The 14378-nt window shown below is 53.3% G+C and overlaps 3 protein-coding genes across 3 annotated transcripts; all 3 read right to left on the bottom strand.

The window, feature by feature from the left end:
* Window positions 1–5860: 5860 nt before the first annotated feature.
* Window positions 5861–6681, bottom strand: LOC136563377 (hemoglobin subunit alpha-A). Its single transcript, XM_066560720.1, has 3 exons — window positions 6544–6681; window positions 6190–6394; window positions 5861–6088 (listed from the first exon to the last, which is right to left on the bottom strand). Exons 1-3 carry the CDS (start codon window positions 6636–6638, stop codon window positions 5960–5962), a joined length of 429 nt encoding a protein of 142 aa, XP_066416817.1. The 5' UTR covers window positions 6639–6681; the 3' UTR covers window positions 5861–5959.
* A 2185-nt stretch (window positions 6682–8866) lies between these two features.
* Window positions 8867–9739, bottom strand: LOC136563419 (hemoglobin subunit alpha-D). The gene is made up of 3 exons (XM_066560789.1): window positions 9607–9739; window positions 9289–9493; window positions 8867–9048 (listed from the first exon to the last, which is right to left on the bottom strand). Exons 1-3 carry the CDS (start codon window positions 9696–9698, stop codon window positions 8920–8922), a joined length of 426 nt encoding a protein of 141 aa, XP_066416886.1. The 5' UTR covers window positions 9699–9739; the 3' UTR covers window positions 8867–8919.
* Window positions 9740–12210: 2471 nt separating this feature from the next.
* Window positions 12211–14176, bottom strand: LOC136563251 (hemoglobin subunit pi). Its single transcript, XM_066560494.1, has 3 exons — window positions 14082–14176; window positions 12911–13115; window positions 12211–12339 (listed from the first exon to the last, which is right to left on the bottom strand). The coding sequence occupies exons 1-3, from the start codon at window positions 14174–14176 to the stop codon at window positions 12211–12213; spliced, it is 429 nt and encodes a 142-aa protein (XP_066416591.1).
* Window positions 14177–14378: the final 202 nt, after the last annotated feature.

A 14378-nucleotide genomic window follows, 5' to 3' on the forward strand; every position in this document is an offset into this window, starting at 1 on the left:
GGCTGCTCCTTTTCCCTTTGGCTAAGCAGCCTTGCAGCCTCAGAAGGGGTGAGTTTGGGCCAGGGAGGGTCTCCTTTGGCTGCAGAGCTGGAGCTGGGGCTGAAGCTGGAGCTGGAGAAGCTGAAGCTTCCTCCACTTGCCCAGTCAGTGCATCACAAAGACCTGCAGCCAGGCAGAAGGTACAGCTGCAGTGGCATCTGCCTCATCCTGTGCGGCATCAAGAGCCCAGAGGATTCAGAAAATCACACAGGGGATCCTGTCTGTGCTGCAGCCTCAGGGACCGTGGCTGTGCTGGGGTCAGGGCTTCTGTCTGAGTCAGTGACACTCTGAAAGTGGTGTTGGTGTCCCTGTGATGGTCAGGGCTCACCACTTCTGCTTCCTGCTCTGTGGTCCATGAGTCCTGAACACAGCCCTTCACATCAGGAAGTCAGACAAAAGAGGAAGACTCTGTTCTGGAGAGTGTGTTTCATACAGTGCTTCAAACAAGCCTGTGGAGAAGTCTGGATTAGATACTGGAAGTATCCCTCTTTGAGGCAACAACCTGGAAAAATAAATAATGGTGGCCTGTGCAAATTGGATTTATGGAGCTTTAACAGTGCTGACCCATGAATTTTGATAAATACATTTCTACTATTAATAAAGGCACTGAGCTGCTCAGCTATTGAGGGATGTCTAAAAGCTTTCTGGATGAGCAGCTGCAATGCACATTTTGCTGTATTGCTTTCCATAAATCCATAGCTGGGATCCTCCTGGCCATGTGCAAAGGTCTCTGGAGAGCACAGAGCTGGCACAGTCTGCTCCCCTATCTCTGTTTGATCCTAGTGCAAGGAATAAAAAAAGTGTCACTGACTGGAAAACTCTGTTTTAACTATTTTCAGCTAGATCTGCATTGAATTGTGTCCACCCAGCAGCTTGACTTGAAGTCACTGTGACAGGGGAAGGAAGAGAATAACGAGGAACTGTACCCCAGGATTAGGGACCAAAACTCTGCTGTTAGAGTTGCACAGTTTTAGCTTTGGACAGAAAAGTCAAATGATGCTCCATCACTGCAGGAGGCTGCTGAAAGGATATTTGATGTACTCTGTGGAACTTTGCTATGTGCAGCTCTCAGTGTTACTCACAAAAGGAAAAACAGAAGGTCAATCCTTTCAGTGTAGATAAAGAGGGTGACCTGGATAGGGAAATGTGATCTAAAACAGGAGAGGCTGAACTTAAACTGGCTATTACAGCTCAGGAAAAAGATGCTGGAGTCCTCACTGATGGTTTGCCAAAATTGTAGCCTTGATGTGCAGAGAAAAAAAAAATACAGTGGTGACATCAGGAAGGGCTTGGGCTTGCACAATAACAAAGAGAGCATCTCCTGCCTGTTGTGTAACAGCTTGGTGCACCCACATCTGTGCAGGTCTGGCCTCTGATCATGGAATCCTATAATCATGGCATAATTTGGGTTGGAATGCACTTTTAAAGGTTGTGTAGTTCATCACCTCTGCCATGGACAGGGATGGCTTCCACTGGGTCAGGTTGCTCAGAGCCCCATCCAGCCCTGGTCTTGAAAGTTTCCAGGGATGGGGCATCCCAACCTCTCTGAGGAACTTGTGCCAATGTTTTACCACCTCCACTGTAAAAACTTCTTCTTTACATCTAATTTAAATCAAATATCTTTGTTTGAAGCCATCACCCCTTGTCCTATGGCAACAGGACATCTTAGGATGTGAGAACATTGTGGATTTACAGCCCTGAGCAGGGCAACTGAGATCAAGAGGATGGGGTAGTTGCAATACAAAGGGGTTCTAGGGAGGCTGGGATTTTTCTCTGGAGAGCAAAACATGCCAGCCCTACAAAATCATAAAGAGAACGTGGACCTGGTGCATGATGAGAGTTAGAGGCCATTGATCAGCCTGCTAGATTGATTTTAAATGGGTGAAAAGGACTTTATTTGGAGCAGGTGGGAGAATGAACTTCTGGAACTCACTGCCACAGGAGGTTGTGGAAACAAATAGGATCAGCAGGTTTATAAAAGGTAGAGCAAATTCATGAGCAGCAGCAGGCCAACAGACAGATGCTGAAGGTAACAGGCAGGAATGTAGCCTCTGGAATTGCTGTTACTGCTTGTGTGGGAGCTGGAGGAACACAACCAAAGCTGGGCCCTCCCCAGATGGCATCTCCTGCTGCTGAAAAATGCAGAAAAACAACACAAGGAGAGAGGAAGCACTGATGTCACCAGCAGACCACTGCCTACATCTCAGCTCCAAGCAAAATCAGATCTCCCAGGTGGTTGCTGTGTGGTTGGAAGACAGAGCAACCAGCAGGAAGAAAGATTTTGCATTTCTATTCAATTTCCATCTCTGTAGTGAAAATCTAATCAATGCTCATTTTCTGTCTTCTACCAGTTTTCCTTTTTCCACTGGCAAAACAGCCAGTGGAGGAGGTGGGAGGATTCCAAAAAGTTTGAATTAAAGTATATTTCAATCATTCCTTATTTTCAGATTGCTTGCCTGAGGAAAAAAATCCCCTCTACCTCAAAAACTGATGGGAGCCACCTCCAAACATTCAATATCTCTGGGAAAAGAGGGAGGGGGATGGGGTCACAGGAACAAGACCTTAGTGTCTCTTATTGTTAGCAGGGTAAAAGGAGGAAACCAAGGAACCACAAAACAGTTGGGTTCAAGTAAAAAAAACCCAAAGCAAACAGTGGGACTTTTAATCAAAGAAAGAGATGAGTAATAATCATGGCCTTTGCCAAGAATGAATCCTTTCAGATGAGTCTGTTTTCCTTCCGTGACAGATTCCAGTTTTTTGTTTACCATTATTATTTACTGTTCTGTCACCAATAACTTGTTTTGTAGTGGAGAACATCCTTATTAAGTTCTCAGATGTTCCTGAGCTGGAGGGGCTGTAGGCACTGGCTTAAAATTCAAAAGAATTCAGACAAATCAGGAGGAAAAATCTTTTTTCAGCAGGAAAGATCTGACATTTAGGAAAGACTGGCTGTCCAAATACACAGCAAAGAAGCAGAAGACCTATTGGCTGCACCACTCATGGGTTACACTATTGCCATATTGAATTCCAATATGGGATGCATAAACAAGAACAGGCTGTAAAACACATGATGTTTTCCCTCCTCATTCCAGCAAGAGGATCTCTCAACTGATCCCCTAAGATCAGCTTCCAGTGAGGAATTAATTCTCTATCTTCCCACTGCTTGTTTGCAAGATCCCCCTTGCTACTGGGAAGATAGAAAATTCATGGAGAATTCCTGTTAAAGTCCCCTAGGATGTTTGACCTCCTCCAGGAGTGTGTGTTTCTGTGTCTCTCTCCAGGACACACTCCTTAGGGACATGACTATCTAGCCAACATAATAAGATTAGAATCCAACCTATCTGGACAATGCTGTTTGCAGCCCCTCAAGAGCCTGGTGGGAGTCCTGTGATGGGGTAAGTCGTTACCATCAAGCTCATTTCCTGATGTTGTTTAACTCCTCTCTCAATAAAAATGAGCTCTGAGATGCCACTTGCCTTGGTGTCACCACAGAACAGAACACTGGAGGTGTCTTTGAACCCTGGGTGCTTTGTCCATCAAGAATGAATGAGAGCTGAGGAAGGCCTGCAGAGAGTGGAGACATCAAAGCAGGCATGACCTGGAGATACTCATCCTCTTTCTTCTACTGAAGCTGCCTGGTGTGATTCAGCTTCCTGAGGGCTGCCATGCCTGGATCAGAGGGCTTTGTGTCCAAATCCACCTCCCCAGTGTCACCTGGGGCTGTTTCAAGCTGCTGCTGCTGCTGTGGCAATGCAGGAGTTGCCTCCAACTCTCTCCTCAGCACTGGAGCTGCAGCAATGCCAGCTGCAAAACCAGCCTGGGACAGCACCAGGTAAATATTTGCCCTGCTGTGCTCCAGATCATGGCTGCTGTGTGGCTGGTAGGTCCTGAGGCAGCTGGGCAGGGATGCCAGCTCAGGGAGTGCCAAGCTGTGGTCAGTGTGAGTGTGGACACACAGCCACGGCCACCAAGGGATGCCCAGTGAGGGGACCCCTGTGCTCTGAGCCAGAGCAGGGGGGCTCAGGGCTGGAACTCTCAGCAAGGCACAGGGGCTGGTGGGGAGGGGTCCTGCACCCCCCTCCAAGCTGGCAGCAGTGTCCCCAAAGCCCTGGGGATGTGGGGCTGGCTGGAAGCCCTGGCTGGCAGCCCTGCTTCTCCCAGCCCTCTGTCTGGCCCCGATAAAGCACCACGGCTTGAGGTCCCCATCTTGTGGCAGCAGGGACAAACGGCTGGGACAAGACGAGCTCAGTGGTTCCCCGGCCAGGCAGAGCCCTGGCAAAGTGCTGGAGGCAGGACACTGCCACTGCCACCCGGGTGTCCTGCCTGAGGTCACAGCACGGCTCGGGAGAAGTCAGAAGCTGAAGCAAGCTGGGAACAGCTCTCACCACTCACATACACACTGTCCCCACATTGCTCTCACACCTTCTCTCCTGTACCCACCATGCTGGGGACCATGAGGGCCCTCAGTGGCTGGGTCTGGAGGAGTCCAAGTCCGTGCTGGATTTGATGCTGGCCCTTCCCAAGGCTTTCCACACCAGTTCACACCTCCTTGCACACCTGTGTGCCCTGAGTCCCCACCGTATCCTGGTTCTCCATGACATCCCCAGGAAGTTGTGCTACAGCTCTGCCTGGGTGATGTTCCTGGCTGGAAGGGTGCAACCTGCTCCAACACCTGCTCCATACAAAGGTAGAGATTGGCCAGTGATGCCCTGACTGGCTTTCTCCTCCTTTCCTCACTGTGCTCAGGAACAGAGGGTGTGTGGGCTCATAACACCTGTGGTGCTTTGCAGAAGAGACCCTGAAGAGCCTCCTCCTCTCTTTGGAGTTATTGGAGTTTCTCCTGTCTCTGTGCATTCACTGACAGCTCCTGGAGGCCATGGGATTATGGAAGAGGCCATCCTTGCCAGTGCCAAGGATCAGAGAAGCCTGTGGCAACCTTGGCTGGCTTTGTGAGCCACCCTGGGGCTTCCTTGATCCTTCCCCTCCTCACTAAGGACCTCCCAGCCCTTACTCAGCACCTGGCAGGTTGTAGCCTCCTGGGACTATCTGTTGCCCAGTCTCCCACCACACCCATAGCTGGAGGAGAGCCCACACGTTCCTTTATCAGCCCCCACCACGGCCACCATGCTGTGGGCTGCGATAAGGCCTGGGGGGTGCAGACACCAGCACAACTCCTGGGCTCCTTTTTGTGGGGGCCTGACACCTCCCCACACTGCTGGATCTGGAGCTGAGCCCCATCTGCTCCCCTTGGAGCTCCCCAGGACCCCTCCACAGTGACACCCAGCTATGGGCCATTTGGTGGAGGCAGAAGAAGTCTTGCACCCCTGCACAGCCCTGTGTGCTGGGTGTGCAAGGAAAGATGTCCTGGCACAGGGAGGTCCTCAGGCCATTCCCACTCTGCTGCCAGGCAGAGGGTCACAGGTGCCAGGAGCCCCTGTACTCCTGTGTAGATTTTCAGGAGGAGATGTCCTCCAGCTCTGTCCTGAACAAAGGTGCCCAGGGCTGGTGGTGCAAGAGGGGATCCCAGCGTGGAATTCTGGTGGGACAGCCTGGAGCTGCAGGGAGCCCCAGATCTTCCATGAGTCTCTCCCCTGCACTGGTGCCTAGAAATGCTCTGTTTCCTCCCAGAGCCCCACAGCAGCAAGGCAATGTCTGCCTGCTGGACACCACCCTCCAGATTCTGCCTCCTCTCAGGGACAGCAAAACCAGAGCCCATTTCCTCCATGTACCCACCTGATGGGGAAACCTCCAGTTCAGACCCCCAGAGCACATCCCTCCCGCTCCCTTCCCGCAGGCAGCACACAGAGCAGGACACCAGGGCTGCAGCACAAATGCAAGAGATTTTATTTCAGAACATTTGACTGCTGGCTGTCGGAGGGCTGGTGGGGTGTTGGCTCCAGCTCTGGCCACAGCACACGCCTTAACGGTACTTGGCAGTCAGCACGGTGCCCACGGCACACAGGAACTTGTCCAGGGAAGCGTGGACCTCAGGGGTCAGGAGACCGGGGTTGCGGGTGGCCACCGCCACCAGGAAGCACTGGCCCAGCAGCTGGAAGGCAAAATGATGTGGTGAGCAAGGGCATGAGGCAAGGGAGCAGCCAAGAGGTGCAGGAGGGAAGCTGGGCTGGTCACCCCTCTCCAGACACTCACTTTGAAGTTGACAGGGTCCACACGGAGTTTTTGGGCGTGGAGGTCGCTGAGCTTGGAGAGGGCACCAGCAAGGTCATCGATGTGGTTGACAGCTTCCACCAGGGCGCCCGCCACCTTCTTGCCGTGCCCCTTGACCTGGGCAGAGCCCTTTCCTAGGTCGAAGTGGGGGAAGTAGGTCTTGGTCGCGGGGTAGGTGGCGAACATCCTGCAGAACAAAGGGGTTCAGAGACAGGTGAGACAGGGACAAGGTGGCAAAGGACAGCGACAGCTGCGGATGGCGACAAGAGGGGGCAGATGCGAGGGAGTCGGGGCTGGAGAGAAGAGAGAGGGTCACACAGGGAAGAACCACGATACCTCTCCAGGGCATCGGCGCCATATTCGTCGGCCTGGCCGCCGATTTTGGCGAAAACGCCCTTGACGTTGGTCTTGTCTGCGGCGGACAGCACCATGGTGTCACCTCCGAGTCGGCAGCGCCAGCACGGGTGTCCCCGCTGCCCGCCGCCGCCCTTATATGCGGTGCTGGGGCTCCGCCCGGCCCGGGGGTGCTGGACCCCGGCCAGGCGGGGCCGCCGCCCGCCCTGCCCTCCCCCGCCCCGCTCCGCCCGGGCACCGGCACCGGCACCGGCACCGGCACCGGCACCGGCACCGGCGGGGCGGCTCTGCCTCGGGGGGCCGGCTCGGGGTTAAGGTCAGGGCTCGTTCCAGAGCGGGTGCGTGGTCTCTGCCCCGCGGACACATTTAAAGTTAGGCTTGGGGTTAGGATGCGGTTTAGGTTTAGCCGTAGTGCCCGGGCTGGCATGGGTTGTGGTTAGGGTCTGCACTGGCACTGGCGGAGGAGCCCGTGTGTGTCCCCTGGCATGGGACTGGCACAGCCTGGATGTGTTCTGGCCGGGTGTCGGCACAGCAGCGTGGGGGAGTCTGCGCCCGACACCCCCACACAGCCCCGTGTGCACCTGCATGCACAGCCTGACCATCCAGCAGCCTGCACGCAGCCCCCGAGCTGCCCCAGGACACACACTGCCCCTCCAGGCACTGCCAGCTGCCACCTGCACGTCCTTGCACACCGTGTGCTGTCCCTGCTCAGCCCTCTGCCGTCCAACACATCCCTGTGCAAGGCTGCCCCTCTGCACTCCCTGCTCTGGTTCCTCAGCACACCCCACACCCGTGTGCCCCAACCACCCCACAGTGTGTGCTCTCTGCAGCCCCTGCTCCTCGAGCCACTGTCAGGCCAGCAGAGCCCGGAGCTGCCCTGCCCCAGCCCCCTGTCCTGCACTGCCCTGCTGCTCTGGGGCACTGGGGACCCTGACATCTGGGCAGGGGGGACACTGGGCAGAGCCACGGGGTCAGCACTGGGCACTGCAATAGCTTTGGGAAGATACCAGGGATCTCTGTGGTCTGTGGTGAGCCCCGTGTGCTCCACATGATGAGGAATGTAACAAGGGCAAGGAAGATGAGGGTGGTGAGGAAGGCAGGGAGGGTGAGGGGGCTTGCAGAGCTCACGGTGGGCTCGGCAGGTGGCGCAGACCAGCAGTGACAGCTCACACCCGTGTTTCCTCCATGGCTGAGGTTCTTATCATTTGTGTTTGGGGGAGATTAGCTCGGTCTGGCACGGCTTCAGAGAGGGGAGGGAGGGCTGGGGGGCTGATTTTCTGGGAAGCAGCAGCAGCAGCAGGGCAGTGTCTGCTGCATGTGTGTGCATGGGGACAGCTGCCAAGGCAGCAGAGCCCTTCAGACCGGTGTCACAAAAACAAACGGGTGTAAATGCACATGAGCCCACTGGGATGTGGACTGGGCTGTGTTTGAGGATGGAGGACAAGTGCTGTGGGTTCACCTGCAGGTGCTGCCACGCTCAGGGACTGCCAGGCCTGTTTGTGAGCAGGCAGGGTCCCTGCATGCCCCCACCTGCCTCCTGCCCACACCTGGACACTCAGGCACCTCTCTCCTGCAGGATCTCATCTCCTCCCTCTGGTGTCACAGCACAGAGCAAACCCAGGGCTAATTTAGTATCTCTAATTTAGCCCTTCACCTGTGATCATTGATTCTTTTAAAATTCAGGCTCCAAAGTCCTGAAACCAGTGTCCCTATACTGGACTGCAGCTTTGCCCATCCCATTCCTACCCTGCCCAGGTCCCAGGGGAAGAGCAGACACCTGGGGCAGGTGTGGAGGTTTTTCCCTGGCAGTTGACTGGGATTTGTGGTTCAGGAGCTTGAGTCCCAGAACAGTCTTTGTGCTTAATGGTCTGCGGTGGACTTTTTTCACTCCATGAATTCTCAGATTGCTTCTGGAGCTCACGCAAGCACTTAGCTCCTGCAGCACTCCTAATAAAGCCTTAAAAAGCCATCTTGATAGATGGAGACAGGCAGGATTTATCCTACACCCCCATCACCCCCCCAGGAATCCTTCAGGGGATGCAAGGATCACATTTGGCACAGCCTTTGCCCTGCTCCCTGGAGGATTGTAGGCACAGCTTCACTCGCTGGGTGCTGCCATCAGCTGGATCCCGTGCTGGGGAGGGTTGGGAGCCAGCAGGGCCCTGGGGACACCCAGGGAGCCCAGGGCTGGTGCTGCCCTTCCCGTACCTCATCCACCACGCCCGCAGCCCCCTCCCTCCATCAGGAACACCGCCACACTCCAGCCCGGCCCAGCCCCCGGCCCCGGCACAAACGGACGCGTTGCTGCAGCAAAAGAATCTTTTTTTTTATTGATGGTACACAGGCACGGCTGACAGCTCATCTGTACTTCTCAGCCAGCACGCTGGCCACGGCCGACATGAACTTGTCGACGGCAGAGTGCACCTCGGGGCTGTAGTCCTTACCCAGGCGGGTAGCCAGCGCCACCTGCAAGCACTGCGACAGGAACTGCAAGGAAAAACGGGGCTTAGCACCGCCACTCCAGCCCCCCATGTCCCCATCCCGGTCCCACACCCCCTGTACCCCATCCCCTGCTGTCCACCCTCCCCCATCTCCTGTTCCCCCGGTTCCCATCCCGATCCCTGTGCCCCATTCCCTGTCCCTCAGTCTCCATTCCCCATCCCCTGCTCCCTGTCCCCCCATTCTGTTCCCTGTCCCCATTCCCCATTCCCCATTCCCCCTGCCTGCCTTGAAGTTGACGGGGTCCACACGCAGGTTGTAGGCGTGCAGGTTGCTGAGCTCAGACAGAGCCTGGCTGAGGTTGTCCATGTTCTTGATGGCAGTGCTCAGGGCAGCCACCACTTTCTTGCCATGGCCACGGACCTGGTCAGAGCCCGGTGACAGGTCGAAGTGGGGGAAGTAGGTCTTGGTCGGGGGGTAGGAGCAGAACATCCTGGCAGAGTGGGACAGTCAGTGGTGCTGACCCCAGCTGGACCCACCACACCAGCCCCTCTGTGGGGCTCCCACCCCCTTGTCCCCTCTCCCATGGGGTCCCCAGGTCTGTACCTTGTCAGGGCCTCGGCTCCGATTTCCTCCTCGGCGCCCCCCAGCTTTCCCCACATCTGCTGGATCAGCTTCTTGTCCTCGGCGGTCAGCATGGTGGCGGCTGCAAGAGTGGCCAGGGATTGGTGGCAGCAGCACTGCAGGGACGCCTTTTATAGCTGCTGGCACCTCCACCCAGCCTTATCTTATCACACGGAGGGGCGGGGGGATGGCCGGGCCCTGGGAGCGGCTGCAGCACTGCCTGGGGGGCCCCAGATGCCTCGGGGGGGGCCCTGCCCTAAGGAGGCCCCTGGGGGCCCCGGCTGCCCGTCCTGCCCCACTGCACCAGCCCAACACCAAATGGGGAAGGGGGCAGCACCTTTCCAGGCTGCCTCTTGGACAGCAGCAGCCCCAGGCATGTCCCAGGGGTGCCACAGCCTTGTCCACCCTGGCTGGCACGTCCTCAAACCTGTTATTGTGATCCATTATTCTCCACGGATGGGCCAGGGTCCTCCTTGGCTCTGAGGGTGTTGAGGTAGGTCCCACAAGTGTCCCATGTCCCCTCCAGACTTTGGCACAGCCAGCCCCTCTCTGCCCCAAGTCCCATGGTCTCTGGGTAGGAGCCATGGACAGGCCTTCCCAGAGAATCCAGACAGGGAACTGCCTCCTCTTTGGGTTCATGGTTTTCCCAAAGTCCATCCTGTGATGCTTGTCAGTCTCAGACTCCTTCCCTTCTTCCCACCCCAAGGTGTGCTCCTGCCTCTCCCCATAAATGCTGGGAACTCCCTCAGGCCACATGGTGTCTGGTCATACAAGAGCAGTATGTTAGAATAATTGAATTATTAATGTTGATAAGGTGTCTAGGATCCTCGAGCTGACCATTCCCCCAGCACTGCCAACACTAAGCCAGGTCCCCAGGAGCCACATCTACACATCTGCTAAATCCTTCCAGGGACAGAGACTCCAGCATGGCCCTGGACAGCCTGTGCCAGTGCCTGACAAGGCTTTCAGTGGAGAAATTTTTCCTAATATCCAACCTAAGCCTCTCCTGGCACAACTTGAGGCCATTTCCTCTGACTCTCACATCCTTCTCTCAGCCTCTGCAGGAAGGAGTTGGTGCAAACACGGGGTAAGGGACACGCCAGATGCTGACCTAGCACATAAGTCATGGATTTAAACCTCCAGGTTACCTGACACCAATGGATGCAGAAAGCTTTAAAAGCTGCTGTGGTGACATTTAGATGTTTGGAGCCATTTGATGGCCTGAGAGCTTTCACATCACCTTTCTCCCCCTTGTCAAAGCACAGTCCCTAATTTCCATGGGTGAGACAAGGACTGCCATGTGCAGTGCTGGCTGAGGGTGGCCATCAGAGCAGGCTGAAGGCTTTGCACCCACTGTTTCATGCCACAAGTCTCTGAGACAGGAGCTAACATGGTGCTGTGCTTCAGGTTTTTGGCCAAACTGCCCCAGTAAAAGTCTGATGTTCCAGATTTTGTGTGAGCAGCATTTGCACAGCATCCAGACTGTCTCTGCTTCTCACTCTGCCCCCATCCAGGGAATAGATTTTGAAGTGCTGGGAGAGGACACGGCCAGGCAGATAGGCCCAACTAATCAAAGAGGTATTTCATACCATATAGCACCGTGCTCAGCAATGAAAGGGAAAAGAAGAGGTCTGAAGGAGTTTTAGGGGGGTTGTTTGTGGTTTTTTGCTCATGAACTGGCTGAACATCAGCCTGCCTATGGGGATGTGGTGAGGGATTGCCTTTGCATCCCGTGTTTTGTTTTCTTCCTTGTACTTCCACTTAGTTTTCACTTTTTTTTCACAATTATTTCTGTGTGTTTGTTTGATCTTGACCCCCAATTTTTCTCGCTTTTATCTTCCTTTGCCCTTCACCTCATCCCATTGCAGGGGGGAGGTGAGTGGGCAGCTGGGGTGCAGTGGCTGCACAGTGGGGTTATCCCACAGAAGAAACACATCAGATACCACATCCCTACCCCATGGAGAGAGGCACAATGAGAGGACAATGCACTGCATTGCAATGCAGGTTTGGTTCCCAACAGGCTGGGATGGGTTTTGGATGGGTCCTAGCAGGGTAAAAAATCTTTCCTGGTCAGCCTGGAGACAGACTATGGCAGATATACCTTGGTGGGCAGCTGCAGTCCCAGGGCTCCAGCCCATTCTGGGCTTCTGCTCAATGCTATGTTGCTCCCACTGAATGTTTATGTTGTTATGTTGTGTTGTGTTGTGTTATGTTATGTTATGTTATGTTATGTTATGTTATGTTATGTTATGTTATATTATGTTGTGTTATGTTATACCCACTGAAGTGGCACATGAATTAGTAAGAGTTCATTAGTATATGAATTAGTACATGAGTTTCTAAAGTTTAATATTTCCCCCTCCATATTGTGTAGACATTTCAGAACACCCCTGCCTGAACAGTCAGGTGTGGGCAGAACATATTGAGAAGAAAGCACAGAGACCATAGCTCACATTTGAATTATTTATTGGTTTTGCAGATGACTGAGCAGGGATTTAAAGAGCTGCCCAGGAGGGGGTGATATCCCAGAGCCTGGCAGCAGGGCTGGGCTGTGGATGGGCCTCCCTCACTCTCTCTTGAGGTGATTTATCTGTACTTCTCCGTCAGAACAGAGGAAATACTGGCCAGGAACTTGTCCCACGCAGCATGAACTTCTGGGGTGAAGTCACTAGGATAGTGGGCAGCCACGGAGCACAGGATACAGTGGGAAAGCAGCTGTAAGGGAAAGCAGCATGAATTCCATCACACTGAGTGCCAGGTATCATTGTAGGGGTCTGCAATCGACCTTGGGCCCAGGGTGCTTGGGGATGACAGCTACATGTCCCAGCCAGGCAGTGCTGCTGCCTGAGATGGGAGTGAAGAAGCACAGTTGTCTTTTTTATAGGGCAAAAGGCACTGCTTGATCCCCCTCCCTCTTCCATGTGCCCTTTCCTTCCTCAAGTGCAACAAAATGGGACTGTTTATAATTTGTTAAAACTTTGTTCCAGACAGGTGATGTAGCTTGATGTGTGAAGCAGATTCATGAATTACAGCAAAACCAGCAGAGATTTGAGTCTGTCTAACACAAACCACAGGAGCTCCCTGAGGAGCACTTTGCCTGCACTGGGCCAGAACTTTCATTAAAAGACCCAATCTCAGGTTAAAAACTGTATGAGAAACCAGCACAGTCAGGGATCAAGCTGCCATTAGCCCACACGACTTGTGGTCTCTAATTTCGTGATGGCAGGACCATCTTTGTGATGGCAGGACCACCTTTCCACCCCTGAAAGTCTCTGTGCTCACTCACCTTGAAGTTCACGGGGTCCACCCTGAGGATGTAAGCGTGCAGCTCGCTGAGCTTGGCCAAAGCCTTGCGGATGTCATCGATGTTCCTCACAGCCTCCCCGATGGCACTCATGACCTTGGAGCCGTGGCCACGGAGCTGAGCTGAGCCTTGGCTCAGATCAAAGTGAGGGAAGTAGGTTTTTGTCTGGGGGTAGCTGAAGAAAAGCCTGGAGGAGAACGTGAGGAACAGGGTCAGCAGAAAAGTGGTATGAGATGGTAAAACCTCAGAACAAGTGCAGTGTAAACCTTCTGCAGCACATGCAAATTAGACAGCAGGTTTATCTGTCTAGAGAAGAATTAAGTGCTAAACATTACTAAAGAAGAATTAAGTGTTAAAAATTACTAAAAACTTAATGTAGTTATGGGTTTGGTTTTGTTTGGTTTTGTTTTAATAAATAAAAGCCCCAGCTTGTCACCAAATTTCCTGTATTATGTTATAATGAAGTTTCCAGGACCTTCAAATGAAAATGAAGAAACAAGAATTTATATGAATGGTACTCAGAATCCTGAAAGGAGGATCACAGTACTTTATACTGAGCTGTAAATAGCATTTAAATCACTTTGAATAACATAAAAATGTCTGATAATTTCCAGACCCTTTTATGCCAGCTTGTTTAATTGGTATGGACTTTGAATTACTGTGCCATGCTTCATGCAGGGGGTCCAGCTGTCTCGTTTCCTAACAGTTTGTTACCTAACAACTGGAACAATGAAAACTGAGCATCCAGTGAATTTAGTGGACAGCTATTCTCTTAATGCATAAAAACTGTAAGAGAAAGTGCATCACTTGTACAATAAACCACTTCAAGTTTATCCCCTAACAGGGATAATGGTGTTTAGGACACCGAGTATGAATGGCTTTGAATTCCTCACCAGTGCTTCTGGCTATGAATTCTTCTGTAAGGCTATAAGGAAAAAAAAAAAGCCCTATTAAATTGCTAAAAAAAAAATCATGGTTTACTGCTAGATTGTGAAGCATTTAATAGCACTGCTATAACTCCTGAAGATTACATATCAAACAGCACAACTCTTTGTCAAGTCTCCCTGGTCCCAGCCTGCTCTCACTCACCCAAGTTCTACATGAGATGCATCCCAGTAGCAAAGCCCTCTTTGGAGGCCTGCTGGGGCCTTACCTCTCCAGTGATTCTGCCCCAATGGCATCAGCCTGGGTGGCCACCTTGGTCCAGACGGTGACCACGGCGGCTTTCTCGGCTTGGGTCAGCGTCATTGTGCAGGAGCTGCTGGCTCTGTCCCCTTGCAGTGACCTCTCAGAGCAGGTTTGGACTCACCCCCTGGCAGCCCTGGTTATAAAGGGGAAGGGGGGAGAGGACCTTGGTGCCTGTCCACACTCATTGGTCACTGCAGAGGCCCACTGTGGACTGGGGGACACTTATCTCCCGAGGAGCAATGGCTACCCTGGCAAGGGTCAG

The sequence above is a fragment of the Molothrus aeneus genome, chromosome 16 (genome assembly GCF_037042795.1).
Source record: "Molothrus aeneus isolate 106 chromosome 16, BPBGC_Maene_1.0, whole genome shotgun sequence".
NCBI lineage: Eukaryota > Metazoa > Chordata > Aves > Passeriformes > Icteridae > Molothrus > Molothrus aeneus.

Coding starts and splice junctions, on each gene's coding strand:
- LOC136563377 (XM_066560720.1), bottom strand. CDS start 6,638: ATGGTGCTGTCCGCCGCAGACAAGACCAACGTCAAGGGCGTTTTCGCC. Junction 6,395..6,543: donor GGCGCCGATGCCCTGGAGAG/GTATCGTGGTTC, acceptor TTTGTTCTGCAG/GATGTTCGCCACCTACCCCG. Junction 6,089..6,189: donor TGGACCCTGTCAACTTCAAA/GTGAGTGTCTGG, acceptor TTTGCCTTCCAG/CTGCTGGGCCAGTGCTTCCT.
- LOC136563419 (XM_066560789.1), bottom strand. CDS start 9,698: ATGCTGACCGCCGAGGACAAGAAGCTGATCCAGCAGATGTGGGGAAAG. Junction 9,494..9,606: donor GGAGCCGAGGCCCTGACAAG/GTACAGACCTGG, acceptor CCACTCTGCCAG/GATGTTCTGCTCCTACCCCC. Junction 9,049..9,288: donor TGGACCCCGTCAACTTCAAG/GCAGGCAGGGGG, acceptor TTTTCCTTGCAG/TTCCTGTCGCAGTGCTTGCA.
- LOC136563251 (XM_066560494.1), bottom strand. CDS start 14,176: ATGACGCTGACCCAAGCCGAGAAAGCCGCCGTGGTCACCGTCTGGACC. Junction 13,116..14,081: donor GGGGCAGAATCACTGGAGAG/GTAAGGCCCCAG, acceptor GTTCTCCTCCAG/GCTTTTCTTCAGCTACCCCC. Junction 12,340..12,910: donor TGGACCCCGTGAACTTCAAG/GTGAGTGAGCAC, acceptor TTTCCCTTACAG/CTGCTTTCCCACTGTATCCT.